General features: G+C 43.5%; 1 protein-coding gene across 8 annotated transcripts in view; it reads right to left on the minus strand.

The window, feature by feature from the left end:
* The window catches only part of LOC122395825 (disks large homolog 4), a 292,810-nt gene that overhangs the window by 112,770 nt on the left and 165,098 nt on the right, over window positions 1–14,942 (minus strand). For all 8 annotated transcript variants that reach the window (XM_043393710.1, XM_043393714.1, XM_043393711.1 and 5 more), the window contains exon 6: window positions 3,233–3,268. In XM_043393710.1, the coding sequence (XP_043249645.1) occupies window positions 3,233–3,268 (36 nt within the window). The remainder of the gene's footprint in view (window positions 1–3,232; window positions 3,269–14,942) is intronic.

The following is a 14,942-nucleotide window of genomic DNA, read 5'->3' on the forward strand; positions in this document are numbered from 1 at the left end:
GATAAAGATTTATCTTCTATCCATGTCGATATACAACAGGCTGCAGCATTTCGTTCTGTTTACCTTTAAATGACAATATCAAATTTTAGCGTTCGCTTAAGTGCTCGACCAATTAACTAAGAGCGGTGATTAGTTACCAAAGAATCTTACTTTGTTACAGCTTTAAAGCCCAAAGTACCGAGACAATGATAAATCCTCGCTGCAAAGTGCTCGTTGCAACGATGGCTTTCATTTTTGGAAGAAAGGATCTTAATAGTTGCAATTTCGATCCAGCTCGTACAGATTACCGACGAAGGAACGAAATTGCTGTTATAAAATTTCTGTCGCGTTTAATGTACGAAGATGATTCAAACTACGAGTTCTTTTGCTCTAATTTCTAACGAAGAAACGAATATTTCTCTCGACTATGATCTATCGGTACCAAAGATCGGACAAATCTACGACTGCTAGGTCTGTCGAAATGATGTGATATTAAATATAGAGGGAGAAGCGGAGTGACATTCGTTTCCTTCAATTTAACTGTGTGCAAAGGGCCGATAGGTACCCTTAGCGGGTCCAGCAAGCCAATTCGTGATCCGTCGTTAGCAACTAATCTCGGTAATTTGCGTGGACGCCGAGGGACGCGCACAGACACCGACGCGCTCACGTCATTCTATGTGATTTATACGACGCGTCCCGTTATAATGCCGGTCGACCATAATGCAATTCTAGGGGCTGGAAGCGCAGGAAGTGACATGAAGAGCGGCGACCACGTGGTAACCACTGCGCGCGGTTCCCCAATAACCTCTTACCGCCCCTGGACTCTAACGCGCGCCATTGCTGGACCACCAATAAGCGAAATCTAGTACATTTGCCGACAGAAAAAGCTGACGACCATTACCCGCTATCGATCCGAATCGAAAACTCGAACGCGCTGGTCGGGCAATCAAATTAGAAAGAGAATCGTGGAGAGCAAAGTGACCAAAGCAACCCTTAACTCTCTCGGTCATAAAGGGTTAAAAAATATGTTTTTAACATCTTAATATATGCGAATCTGGCAGCTAATTACCAAGAACGATTAATAAACTGAACTCGGATTTTCTTTCGGATTGATCCAATTTCCCCGGGATCTAAAGCACGCTAAAAGGGGGTGAAAAAGAGGATGAATGACCGTAGTCCCCGAGACGGGAACGAGGTCTGGGAACGAGAAAGATAATCGTCGACGGTCGGGGTTATCCCAGAAAGTTACAAGACCCGGGGAGCCGAGTTTACTCGATTTGGCAAGTTCGGTATTCACTCGCGTTGCCCTCGAACCTCTTTAATCCCCCTTTCCCTCATTTCACCCGCTACAATCTACGGGTAAAGTATGTACCATCTTCGTTGAATTTCAAACGATCCTGCAAATCGAATGAAGCCCGCCATGAATCTTTCCGCTCAAGCAGGGGCGGGGGAGAAGAAGGGTGGCTGTCGAGTTCCGTGAAAAGGGAGTGTTAGCTCGGCGTTTGAATGATCCGAACATAACGAAGCCCATTTGAGGCGATGAACCGGGATACTTGCGAATAAGTAACGCTACGATAAGGACAAAATTACCCCCAAAAAAAGAAGAAAAAAGGACGCGTTAATAAGGGTTCCTTTTCCCTACCGAGAACATTTTTATTATGCTGAATTTAATTTATTTCGAAGTACGATGTAAAAGTCCTTTGTATAAATTTGATAGACGTAAACAATACTAATTGCTTTAAAACTTGAATGCAGAAACGCGGCAGCGAGTCGTTCCCTATGAAAAAGAACTCTCTATGAATATTTTCTGAAGGCGGGCTATGTATCGGTCGCAAGGCAGAAATGGGTTCAGGGGGAAATTCACTTTAGTTTTTAATTCACAGGTGAAATATGGAAACTACTAACGCGTTACCGCGTAACGCGAAGAACACGGCTTGCATTCCTATATCGTTTCTTGCGCAAGCAACTCTGTTTGCGTCCCGGTTTTCACCCGAAACCCGACAAATTTAAATTTCCCTTTTGTTGCATTTTCTTCCGCCGCGCGGTTCTCTACTGCTGCTTACATAGTCGACGAAATTAATTTTGCAAATCCCCGCGAAACGTTCGCCGCGCTCGCGCGATCTCTCGTCTCGCAATTCCTCCAAGATTTCTTTCGATTTTCACTGAAATGGCGCAAAACGCGTCGCGACAACAATCGCGACAGTCTGAGGATCAATAACTCATTAGGAGAAGAGCACACACCGTACGAAGTCGTTTGTCTGCGGCTCAAAACGCTACGCACGACGATCATTAACGCTAATGTCTCGAGTGCAAATAATTATCCGCCGTGTCTTCTTGCACGTGAACGCGCAATTCGCAAGACGATGCTTCGACTACGCGGAAACTCTAATTATGCCACGGTAAACTCAAAGCGGCGGCGTATCGAACCGAGTTCCCGAATCAATTAAAACCCTTAATGATCGTCCGAGCTTCTAAGAATCCGACGAATACCTCTAATGCCTGTTATATACAAATTTTGTCTGAAACGGATGAATGCTGCCGGCAGCGTGTTAAGCGAGCCGCGATAATGATCGAAATCGATACGATAATGCTGCTTTTGCGTCAATGCAGACATTGATCATCGATATCGCGATAACATTTTAATTACTATCAATGGGTACATAGTGCAAACACGGTTCAATAAAATATTAGGTCGAATCGTAAGCAATGAAAGTGACGTTAAATCAATAAAAGAGGACAACTTTAATTAAAAAATGTGTCTACAATTGGTACACTTTGCTTATCGAACAATTCTTTACAGAATTAGTAATTTTAAGAAGAGAAATCGTCTGAGAATGGAGCGGCGAAAGACTGAAATATAACGCCTATTTGTATTTACGTATTGGGCCCGGGGAAAAGGGCAATTTGCAGAAATTAGAGTGCAGCGTGTAACGCGGCTAATTGTGGAATTAATGGCACGGGTGTCGCCTGGTCTCCGTGCTGGAGATTGCCAGCGATATTTAATCGTGAATTTGTTCGAACCGTTAGCGAACAACGCGACGGGGAAAACGCGTCAAATGGAACGAATATTTTTTTCCGGCGGAGCGGAACACGCGCGGCGCAACGTGCGCTTGAAAAATAGGATGTAACAAAATAAAACGGAAAAGAGAAAAGCGACGGTGCACGGGGAAAAGCCAACCGTTTTCGACCGTCAAAGCCGTTTTAATTTAGGCAAGAGTGCACGCTCGTTCGCGTCCGACGTCTTTCTACTTACGTGTCTCGTGTCAGCCGCAAGAAGGGGCGTGTGTGCCTGCAACAATGAGTGCCCAGAAAATTAGACCGAGGAATCCCCACGGAATTTCGTATTTTTTTTTTAGTTTTGTTTGCTTTCTAGAGAGCTTCATGCTTCGGCAAAGGCTCCGGGTCGCTCGACGCGTCGAGGATACAAATTCCTCGGGAGTAATCATGCTGTCATGCGATGACACGCGTCGGAAAGGGGCCATGCAGGGGCGCAAAGAACAACTACCACGGGGTCAGCAGTCGGATCAAACGCAGACTCAACTATAAACATCCTTTCAAACGAAACAAGATGTAATTTCGAAGGAGGCATTCTCTTCTACGGGCTCAAACCTGGCGCGAAAGCTGCGAGATACAATGGCGGGCTGAGTAATGAGTTCGTTCGGATGATTCTGTACTCAATAACGGAGAAACTTGGAGAATATTCATCGCTGGAAAAAATACTGCAGATGAGAACAAACCTGTCCTGTGATCAATGTTTTTTTAAAAACCAGAGCATCGATTGATTAAATCTCAGTCGATTGAAAGTGGATTTTAATTTAATGACGTTTGCCCTGCGAGAAGGGTCGGGACGGAGCTTAAAAAGGAGCGTCGAACGCGCCTCGTCGCGACGGAATAAAAGGAATCTCGATAGTTCGAAAAGAGGCGAGCGCGAAACGCGCTCCTTGGTCTCCGGAGAACTGTACGATCTCGAAACGATTTCGCTCGCGATAAGTTTTCTGGACGGGGAACGCCTACGGTCTCCGTGGACCACAACAGAAAAAAATGGGAAAGTTCCACGGGCTTCGGCGCGGAATACCAAACAGCTTTCCCCTGGAAATTATTTTTCTGTCGCTGAGTTTCGAGCGACGCCGAGCCAGCGGGCGTAAAGGAAGCTTTGGAAATTTTTCTGGCAAAGAAATTGTAACGCGTTAACTGAACTTCGCGATTCAACCGGTCCAAGTCTCCGTGCCGCGGAACGAACTTTTTAAAATCGTTTGGGATACTGACGTTCCGTAAGCTTTCGATTTAAAGGGTTCGAGAGTTCGGCAATTTCGAAAAATCGTTTCCTTCTACCTCGCATTTTCTAAAATTCGAACGAGAACTAGTTTACTTTTAATTTTCCTCGAATTATGTAAATTTATTCCGTATGGTGGATTCAAAAGAGAGTTAAAGCGTTGTATGAATAATGCGATAAGCTAGGTGCGTGTCAACCTACATGATAAGCGCGTAAAGAACACGTTAGGCACGAGTTCATTGTACTCGATTCAAGAAACCTCGTCGTTGTCGTGAATATCGATCTAATATTTATAATAATTAACGTACTTAAAATAAATGTAAAATATTTTAATATATTCTCAAGAGAATATACTTGGAGAAAATGTAGAAACAAAATGGATATTTAAAATTATCTATTTCATAAACCATCTACGTCTAATTTGGTATGTTTTGGTAGACAATACACATTTCACCGCGGTTATCGGTTCGTTCCCAAACACACGCGCGTCTATTTTTCTTCATTTAATTAATGGGTCCCAACAGTGTTCCGCTGATACAAACCGCGTGCAGTTTCTGCTCGTTAACGAAAGATTAACTGAGCTTCGCGGCCGGAATGTCGCTAATCGGGATACGTTTCGTTAAATTGCCGACCGAAAAGTGCAGCAAAATGAATTTTCGGGTCGGTTGAAACGCCTGTCGTTTTTTATTTCGTCGTTGAAACGCGTCGATCGAAATCGAACTAGCGATAATCAGAGTTGCTTCTTTCGAATATCTAAAAACTATAAAAATGTAACGTCGAGGAATAAACGTTTAATTTTGCTATTTGTCTATCGGTCGGAAGAAATTTTCGCTGTTCCATCGTGGCTCCCAGTGTCGAGCGGTTGTTTTGATGAATGGCATCCCGGCCTGGAATATTTCATTCCCTAACTCGGAAACGAGTGATCGTAACAATGAAGGGAAGATTTCCGTCGCTGGGACGGCGAAAGATAAAACGACTTTATGCGGCTCGTTATCACGGCGCGAGAAAGAAAGGGAGAAACCACGGGTTTCCAGCTACTCGACGGTATGATCGAAATGAATCACCATCCCCTCATTTCCATCGGTTTTCCAGCCCCCTGTTCTCGTCCCGTCGTCCCTCTGTTTCTCCGCGGGGCCAATTCTAATCGAAATTTATTGAAACTTGAATCGATTTGTGCGCCCGTTGCGTACGTGCGAACGCCTACGATTCCGCTGGGTGCTATTACGCGAAAGGGAAATTTACTGGCCCCCGCGTCTGTGTATACAGTATCCAATTCGAACCTTCCGCTATTAAATATTTATGTGACTGATCCGTGTGGCCATTTATGCGGGACGATCTAGGAAAAAAATGAATTCGGCACCTCGAGTTTAAATACGTTTCAAAGTCCACTCTGAATCCGTCGTGTCTTACGAATAAATTTATTTTCATTGGACTTATTTGTTATCCATCGAATTGTAGATATTTCGTGGATAAAGAAAACTCTGTTCACAGAAACCGAACGTTGCAAATTACTCTAACAGTTTGGTTTGCGTACCTGTGTTAACTGGACACTAATTGTCTACGTTTGCAAGTATTATACGGTTTAAAATTCTTCTATTTGAACTACCTGTACAGTGTATCTAATTCCAATCTGTAGTTATCGAACCATTTATATAAGCTCGAACAAAGAAAAGCAAAAATAATAATTTACTTTCAACATGAACTTTCCTCGACCAATCGGTATGCACGAAAAGTTCCTTTCTTCGTACGATCGTAAGATTCTAATATCCCCGTCTCACGGAAGTACGAGATTTGTTTCGTTTCGATTCCCATACTCCATTCAAATTTCATTAGCACAATGAAGTATAACGTCTTGGAGTCGTACATAGCGTCGATTACGTATCATCCGCGTTCCCCTTGGATGGGTTCGAGCATTTCCACGGGCATCAAACGGCCGTATCCCGGAACTCGATCACGACGATAAATAAGAGCACCGCGAAATAACAATAGAGTAAAGACAGCAGACAGGTAATTTCCTCCGTATTTCTTACTTTGTACGTCGAGAACAATGAAAAACGTCTTGCGGCGGGCGCAACGTGATGGGAGAAAGGTGGCCTATCACTCCCGCCGCCCCTACCAGCCATCGACCACCCCTTTTTCTCATCTCGTTCGGATAAAGACGATGGGGAAGGCTTCTCCAATTCCACCGGGGGATAATTTCTGAAAATAGACCGAGACGACTGCCGGGCGGTACGAAGTGGCTGATCTTGAAAAGAATCGGGAAGATGGTTCATTCAACAAGTACGCCCCGGCGGAGGGATGAAGACGATAATACGGTTGCTTCGCGATGGAATCCCGACGGTTTTCGTTATTCATGAAGCGACCATGTTCAAATTTACGTCATTGTTTCCCTAACGTTTCACACCCACGAGCATTTTATTTCGTAACTTACGGACAGAAATCGAAAGCTTAGGAAGCAATAATTATTCTCCCAGGCGAGAGTTTCGAATAAAAATTTTAATATAGATATAAAACCGCATTTTCTTTCGTGGGAATTCCTGCAAAGAGGCGTCCGGCGCGAAAAGAGAAAAATAGTCACTTACAAGAACAATTCTGAAAGAGAGAAAGGAAAAGTATCGAGGGGAACGTAACGTCGAACAGATATATTTTCTTCGGGCGGGGGAAAGAAAAGCCGATAACTGGGGGTATTTTACGACGAAATCTCATCGTTCTTGTTATTCATAGACCTGCCACGCGAAATATGAATTGACGCACTCCAACGCACATCAGCAGGAACGTGCGTGAATATAGGAAATATTCAAAGGCACTCGCGCATGTACGCGGATGAAACTGAATACACTCGAATCACGGGCCGTGTAACACACGTTACTTCCATCATATTCATGGCAAAGCGTTCGCGGTTGAGCTAAACTAACTGTGCGTACGCGGCAAGCACGATAAAATTATTTTCATTCAATAACCCACCGCTATTTATAAATATTAATATTCCGAGAGAACACGCGCTTCTAACGATGAATGATTTAAAATTCGAGATAAATTTATACCTTTCATCGCGCGAATAATAAGAGCGAGAATTACACCTTGGGGCAACAGGTAGATTATAAAGGGAAACGATTCATTCTACAATCGAATTTCATACGTCGTTCGACATTTTTATCTAAATAAACATTTTATCCGTTTTGGGTTACAAATATATATATATCCGTCTCTCTACGCAAACTCCGGGCATCCCGGTGAAATTTAATCTTCGGATTTTCACGCGGAAAAACGCTACGCTCCCAGCCAGGAAATACGATAGCTCGTGCACGGTTTAAAAATAAAATCTAGTAACAGCGAAACGAGTACTAATAATGGCCGTATTACTCAACGGTCTCGTAATCAGATGGTACGGAATAAATTTGTATTTTCACTGATACGCGAAAGTATCGTAAGAACAATAATGATCCGCTGAAACTAGATAATTAGAGAATTACGTGAATAAGCTGGAGGAATGAATAGAATTTTATCCCACGGAAAATGTACTTTCCAATTTATGAATTGTTTCGTGTCCTGTTTCCATAATGTGTCCCAGAAAACTACAGAAGGATAAGTATTCTAGAATAACAGGGCATTCGAGTAATGCACGAACGAGATTTTAATGCATTAGCCATCCGAATGGACGATCAAGTCGTTCGTATAAACGATCCTCCAATTACTTTAACTATACCCTTTAATTGGAAGAAATTAAGGCATTCGAGTTTTCCCCATTTACGAGAGAAATCTCAGTTCGATTCTACTCCAAAAAGAACAGCCATTTATACCAATTTCCGAACTTTCGCATCATTCCTTTTCCACACAAATATCTAATTTTCCGCGCGAACGATGTTTTTTTAAAAAACTAATTTAACATCTGATTAACTTCTGACTAGCTTGCCCCAAAGACGAACACAGGAAGATCCTGGACAATGGATCACGTTTGTTCGGCCGAGAAAAGTGGCGGAGAAAAGAGTGAAGAGAAGTGGCGACGGCAGAAAAGATGGAGCAAGCCTGAATGGTAATTAATTACGAGGCACTCCGTCGCCGGAAGCTCTCGATTCGCGATGCGCGGTGGAATATGAAATTCAATTAGCTTCTGCGCGAGCCCACTTCCGGGCCGGTCTTTCAGAGAATTAAAGGCTCTGCCCGCAAGCTCCTTCCGCATTTTTCGAAAAGAAGTTTTTGTTTTCGTAATTGAGCCGATCTCTCGTTCGGATTCTTACGAGTGCACCGCGTAATTCATATTTTACTTTTACCAGTCCCCAAACGATGTTGACGCAGAGGTTGCGCCGTGCACTGTCGCGAAAATACGCTGTTCGTTATCTATCGCCGGAAGAGAAGTTCTTCCACGGACAGAAAATTAGCTTGGTTCGAGTCCAGGGAAAGGTCCCTAAAAAGTTTTCGTTTGCAGAAACGTTTCCTTCATTTGGTATTCCCTTAAAGCTGTTGCGTTTTTGCAGCAGTCGCGGGTATCACGAACCGAACCGTAATAAAATTCGTCGCAGAAACAATCGTCCATCCCTTGGTACTTTGTTCATTCCGTGGAAACGACTGAATTTATTTAGTGATACGAACCGATGATTTTAAACAAATAAAAACTTTCGCCAAGCAACGAAACTCTTCGCTTCTACCGTGTAATTTTCGAGTTCTCATGGGGAAGATCGCGAATAATTTCGAAAGTACGGAACGCCCGGTTTTCGAAACGTATTTATCTTATCTCGGTCTCTTAGTATGCACCGAGTATTACCTCATGTCGCATACATTACGTAAAAGATAAACACAATTGAGGATCACGAGACTTCCGTGCGTGTAAATATTCACAGAAGAACAAAAACCGGTTCGAACGAAGATTGGAAACGTACTTGCGAGAATACGAATTTTTTTAGAACGAGTGAAAGAGGTTTTTCTAAATATCTTTCAAGTTTCATTGTAAAACGCGTTAAACGCCCGATGAATATGAATAAAGCGAAAAATCGTAACGGGACGATTTGCGGATGCAGATGCGAATAAAACTGAAGAGCCTAGCCCCGCTATCGGCGTTAATACACTCCCAATGGTGCACGCCATTGCTAGGTAGTCTCCTTAGAAAACGGAATGATTCGGATTCGGTTACATTTACACATTTATGGAATATCGATTTCGAACCTCTCGAAGGGACGAAACGGGGTATTCATAAGTATTCATATATTCGTCGGGCAGATTCACCGAGGGCTAGATCGTGTCAAAGTCGTCGAATTGCACCGTGGATTTCGATCAACCGCGCGAGAACAAAAAAATTGAATAAACTCAACATTATCCGGCGACTGCGCCAACAGAATCGTAAGAAAATCATGCACCTCCAGAGCTTTTAACTTTGGAATACTGGAGCTTTGCATGTAGTTTCCGAAATCTATAAAATACTAATTTTTTTCCTCGGTGAAAAATAGGAAGTTTTTAAAGATCTCTGGCAACGAATAAAATCGTACGAGTGTAATCTAACGATCAAAAATATTGTTTTGTAATAGAAATACTGTAACGCCGATGAAAACAAAAAAAAGCTGTTATTTAATCCGGTGTTCGGTGGATTCGAATTTCCGAAAGAACGGCGATACGATAGCTTCGGAAATACTCGTCGAAAATACGCGCTCGTATTTACATGCACGGTTTAAAAAAGACGCGAGCAAAATTGTCGGTGGTCTCGTGGAAATCTCCGGCCGATAGTGTGTGCGCCAGGCAACTTTAAAACTCGGGAACAACTTGAGGGAGCGTTGGAATAAAATATGATTCATCCCCCCGTACCAGAAAAGGCACGTAGGTAAATCCTTGCCGCAGATTTGAAAAATGTCCGGATATAATTCTTCCGCTCCTTCGCGGCTCATCCTCCGGGCTCCGCCGACACGTAAACTTCCAGGTACGAAGAAACCGAAGAAGCTGGTGCAATTCTTTCGCCGTTTCTCCCAAGTTGCGTGAAAAATACAATTTAGATGCCGGACCGCTGAGAAATGCACTACCGCGGAAAATTCAAACTTGAAATTGAAAAACAGGCGCGCGTGTCGAACAAAAGGGAAAAAAACAAATTCTATTCCAGGATTTAGGAAAATTACTCGAAATGTTACGCGTCTAGAGGAAAATAAAACAACGCGACGAATTCCAACGAATAATGAAAGGGGTTAATCGAGGATTCTTTGTGAAATTTAATAACACGCTATTCATCTTCGTGACGCGTCTCGCGCCGTCGGTTTTTCATCTTTGATGTACTTTTTAGCTTACCCGTCGCGCGCACGGGGTAACGTTTCAACCCCCAAATCCGATCAAAAGCTTTGTGGACGACGGTTCAGCCCGGTGCTGCGCGCAGGAGGTTCGAGAGTTTGTTTGCAAGCTCGTTTGGAAAATTTACGAATTCCCATGTTTCATCTGAAGCCCAATATTTCGTACTTTCCGGCGATGGTCGAATTTTTATCCAACTCGAACGCTTCGCCAGATGACACCGACTATTTTAAGGATTCCAAATTAATTTACGCAACACGTTCGTACGAATTAATTATTTGTAATCACCCTGAGGACCATTCTATTTCTGCTCGTACGAAATCGGCTGTAACGAGCTTGAATGTAAACTACGCGAATCCTAATCGCAGCGAGCGGTATCAATGAAACTGGTGCTCGATAACGAGCCAAAAGGGTCTCTTTATCGTGTATCTCTACAAATGCATAGGAATGTTTCGTAATCACGCAACGTGGACCGTAGATAACGCGTTCGTCGCGTCTTATCGTGCCTTCTTTATCGCGAGGTGCTGCCAGCAATAAACTGGAAGAATCTATCGTGGCAACACGGAGTTCAAGAACGAACGCGATCGTTGTCAATTATCGGGCGTACGTACCGTGTCTTAGCAGAAACGGGAGATGAGTTAAATCGATTAGAATCGGAGCCCAGCCGACGGGGGCAAACGCCCCGCCGTAATTGGAAGTTGCTTTCAATCAGCGATACCGGAAACCATCGACGAAGAAATCATCTCGACCGGTGTTACTTTCAATCAACGACGTCGGAAACCGTCGATAGAAGAAATTATTTCGACAATGCCTTCATTTCCATCGTTCCTCTGGCAAATATAGTTACTCGTAACCAGGACATTTTGAATTTCGCTGATTAAATTTACGATCGAATGTTCATCGTACTGTCTATGATATTAAAATTTAACAGGTTAGTTTAATAATAATTCTTCTCATTACCTAATCGACCCGTAACAGAACACAGCGCGTTAATTGCCGTTTTATTATTGAGCAATAACAATCCAACCGCCATCGAGCCCGGAAATAGAAAGCCTCCTTTCTGTTTATACAAAGCGAACGAGCACGATCGTCGCTTAATTTTAATTAATATCGCCGAAAGTAATTAACTCTGGCTAGAATGCGGTAACAAATGTTTATGAATGAAAAGCCGATATTCGGCCTCGATCTATTTAATATGAATTTCGAAACGGTATGAAGTATCTGCTATCGGTGAATTAATTGAACGCGTAGCTCCGGTTAGTTAATGTATCGGTGAACCCCGGTTTCGATAGATTAATTCTTCTCGCGGGACAATGTTACCCGTTCGATCGCAACGAACTATAAACAAAAAGCGGGCTAATTATCGGTGCACGTCGGGTTGCGTAAACCGTCTCGATACCGTGGTTTAATTTCGTGCGAATAATGGAATCGAACGATCACCGTCGACTTAAAATTAATCGAACGAGATAATTCGAAATACCTCCGCGCGTGTAAACCAGTGATATTAGGACAAAGATAGCGGCCCAGCGTTTCGTACACTTGGACGAAAACGTAATTGCGCGAATTCCTGGGCCGTGCAACGAACACTGACAAATATCCGGTACAACCGGTGAAAACGACTCATGGTCCGACAAGCAGCCGCGAGAGATAAGTCGCCAGGTTACAAGTGGATGGCTACAGAACAATGAATGCGGAAGGACGGTCAGAAAAGGTCAAAGCCTCGCTGGTATTGGCTTTCGAGGCAGCAGACTGGTCAGTGTCCGTCCGGTGAAATACGTCCGCGAATACGAACGGCCGTCCATTTGTCGGCTGTCCGTGTCTCCCTAACCCACCCCCGACGTTGGCCACCGTGACAGCGCCTTCCCTCTGCTTCGTACCACCCCTCCCCGAACTGGCTGCTCTCCATTTCTCAGCCGGCCCAATTTAACGAGAATGGCTGCCATACACACCTACGAATCCATTCGTACGGATTTAACCCTTGTCGATAGCCAAAGCTTTGCGAACTGCTCCAACTTCCGCCTTGGAGATCGTCTTTCCACCCCTGCCTCGGGCGATGTTACGCAAAACTTGCCGTTTAACACGACGACGGACCAAATTTCCCCCCCGATTGCACCCTCGTGGATAGAAAAGGATTCGTCAACGTCCTGGCTGGCCATCGCCAGCGTCTTTTTCCCTCGAATAACTGGCACTCTGTTCCAGGCGAAATTGGAAAAAGCGGCAGGGGGAAATTTTTCATTCTTCAACTCGGTTTATTATACTATTATAGAACCTTCTTCGCGAATGTACAATCTTGACGAAATTTATATCGAACCTTAGTGACAATGTTCTATAGAAAAGTGTGAACGCGTACTGTAAGTGAAAATAATTTCTAAATCGTCGTCTGAAAGCGCCTCTGCTCGAGACAGAAATTGTCAAGAAAAGTTGTAGGAGATCAGAGGGCGCTCAGTTTGCTCCCCCGCTAACGGGAAACGTATTTTCGTTCTTATACGAAAAATAGCCCGCATAAACCAGGGTGGGTAATATGTTAAGGGTAGAACTCGCGGACTGAAAATGGACGGCCTGGGAGGGTGGGTGGCGGTATAAGGGAAGCTTTCGATGCCAGACGGAAGGTCCAACAACCGTGGTGGCTTAGTGGCCATTCCCCTCATCCTGGCCATTTCTCAGGACTTAAAGCTCCTTGCATTCGCGCGCTGCCTTGTCCACGCGACGGTAGAAGAATAACTTTTACCAGTATCGGAGGAAAAAGACGCGTCAAACTTGTTCGAGCGTGCTTTCGATACTATCCACCAAATTCCGAGTTTTCGAAGCTTCGGGGAGATAAAAGTCTGCTTGGACCGACGGAGCGTGACACAGAAACTGATAACATTTTATTCGAATGGATAATCAACCGGAAAATACAACGTACAGCAATTTATTATCTATTTCGAATTCGACTTGTTATAAAAGGTTGTTTATCTTTTATACCGAGGTACTGATTCTACCAGCATTTTCATGTTGCACGATAGAAAAAATGAAATGCGACTAGAACTATAATGAGAGGCATTACCAGTAGCATGTTATACAGAATGACTCACGGTAAATTACCACCTTGACTTACGACTTCGTTTTCAGTTTCAAGATAACGTGCTTTACGAGCAATTAAAGTTGAATATTCATAAGTTGCACTTATTAACCCTTCAATCTAACAGCAAAGTAGACTCTTAAAAATGTTACCTCGAATGTCGATTAAGACACCTCTATGCATACAATACATGTGCTCGTGTCTGAATTTTTCTCACGCGTATCCACCCATCGCATAATGCGACCGATCGAGAAACAAATGGAAACAGTACCTGTGAAATTTGCTAATAATCTTTTGTGAAACTTGTGGGAACGCCTAATAGCTTGTAAATTTCAATTGGATACGATTCCGATATCAATATTTTATGCCCGGAGGTACGCGTAATTTTAAAACTAGGAAAATTATTTATAGAAAGTAATCCTATTACTCGCAAAGAATGAACGAAACAGTTTGTAATTCCCAGGTTGCATGATGCGCGGGACTTAATCCGATAATGTAACTCGAAGCTTAGCAGGAATGAAGTTAGGTAGAGAATCGTCGTGAACAATGTGGAGACAGTGACACAAAGCTTTTGGGTGCACGATAAATTGGATCGTTCTCCCTCGGAGACCTTACCTTAGCGCAAAGTGACTTTTTCCCCCTTTTTTTTCCTCTCTTTGCTACCTCGAACTCTCGAAGCGTGCCTGGGAAATGTACGGCCCTGAGAATCGTCCCGTCACTTTGGACTGCGAACGCTAACAACGATCCATGGAATACCGCTGGATGTCCCACGTGAAAAGCAACGGGAATCGTAAATGCTACCTAGAATCTGACTCGAAACGATTCCGTCCCTCATAATTCGATTCCAACTTCCTGTTCCGGCACCGCGTACAAGAGTATAAAGATCTCAGAAATTCCAGCAGAAATAGGCGAAAATCTTTGCTATAATTGGACCCCGTTTAAACCCTGTACCCGTTGAATCGAGCGAAAGAGAAGTGTTTCGGAAAATAACGAGAGACGCGTATTTTGTTATTCAACAACGATTGCAACATGGACGAACAAAGAAAAGATGCACAATGGCGTTAGGATTCGAGTAGAGCGGTTTATGGAAATACTTTGCGAACCAATCAGAAAATAAGACATAACGGTGTCGCCGTATGCATTATTCATAGCGACTGCTCTAACTATACGCAGAAAATTTTACGCGTTTCGTGAAAGTATATTTCCGATCTAAGTACCTGGGAAGTAGCAGCTACTGTTCCACGATTCTAATCATATTATCACACTGTTGGAAGACACGTTGTAATTTGATAGTTCGTCGCAGAAAAGAAAAGGTTAAGATCGATGGAATTTATTTCTCAAGCTGCTGTAAAATTCATCGAGATCCGA

The sequence above is a fragment of the Colletes gigas genome, unplaced genomic scaffold (genome assembly GCF_013123115.1).
Source record: "Colletes gigas isolate AHSC1104 unplaced genomic scaffold, ASM1312311v1 Colletes_gigas_Sc00006, whole genome shotgun sequence".
NCBI classification, from domain to species: Eukaryota; Metazoa; Arthropoda; class Insecta; order Hymenoptera; family Colletidae; genus Colletes; species Colletes gigas.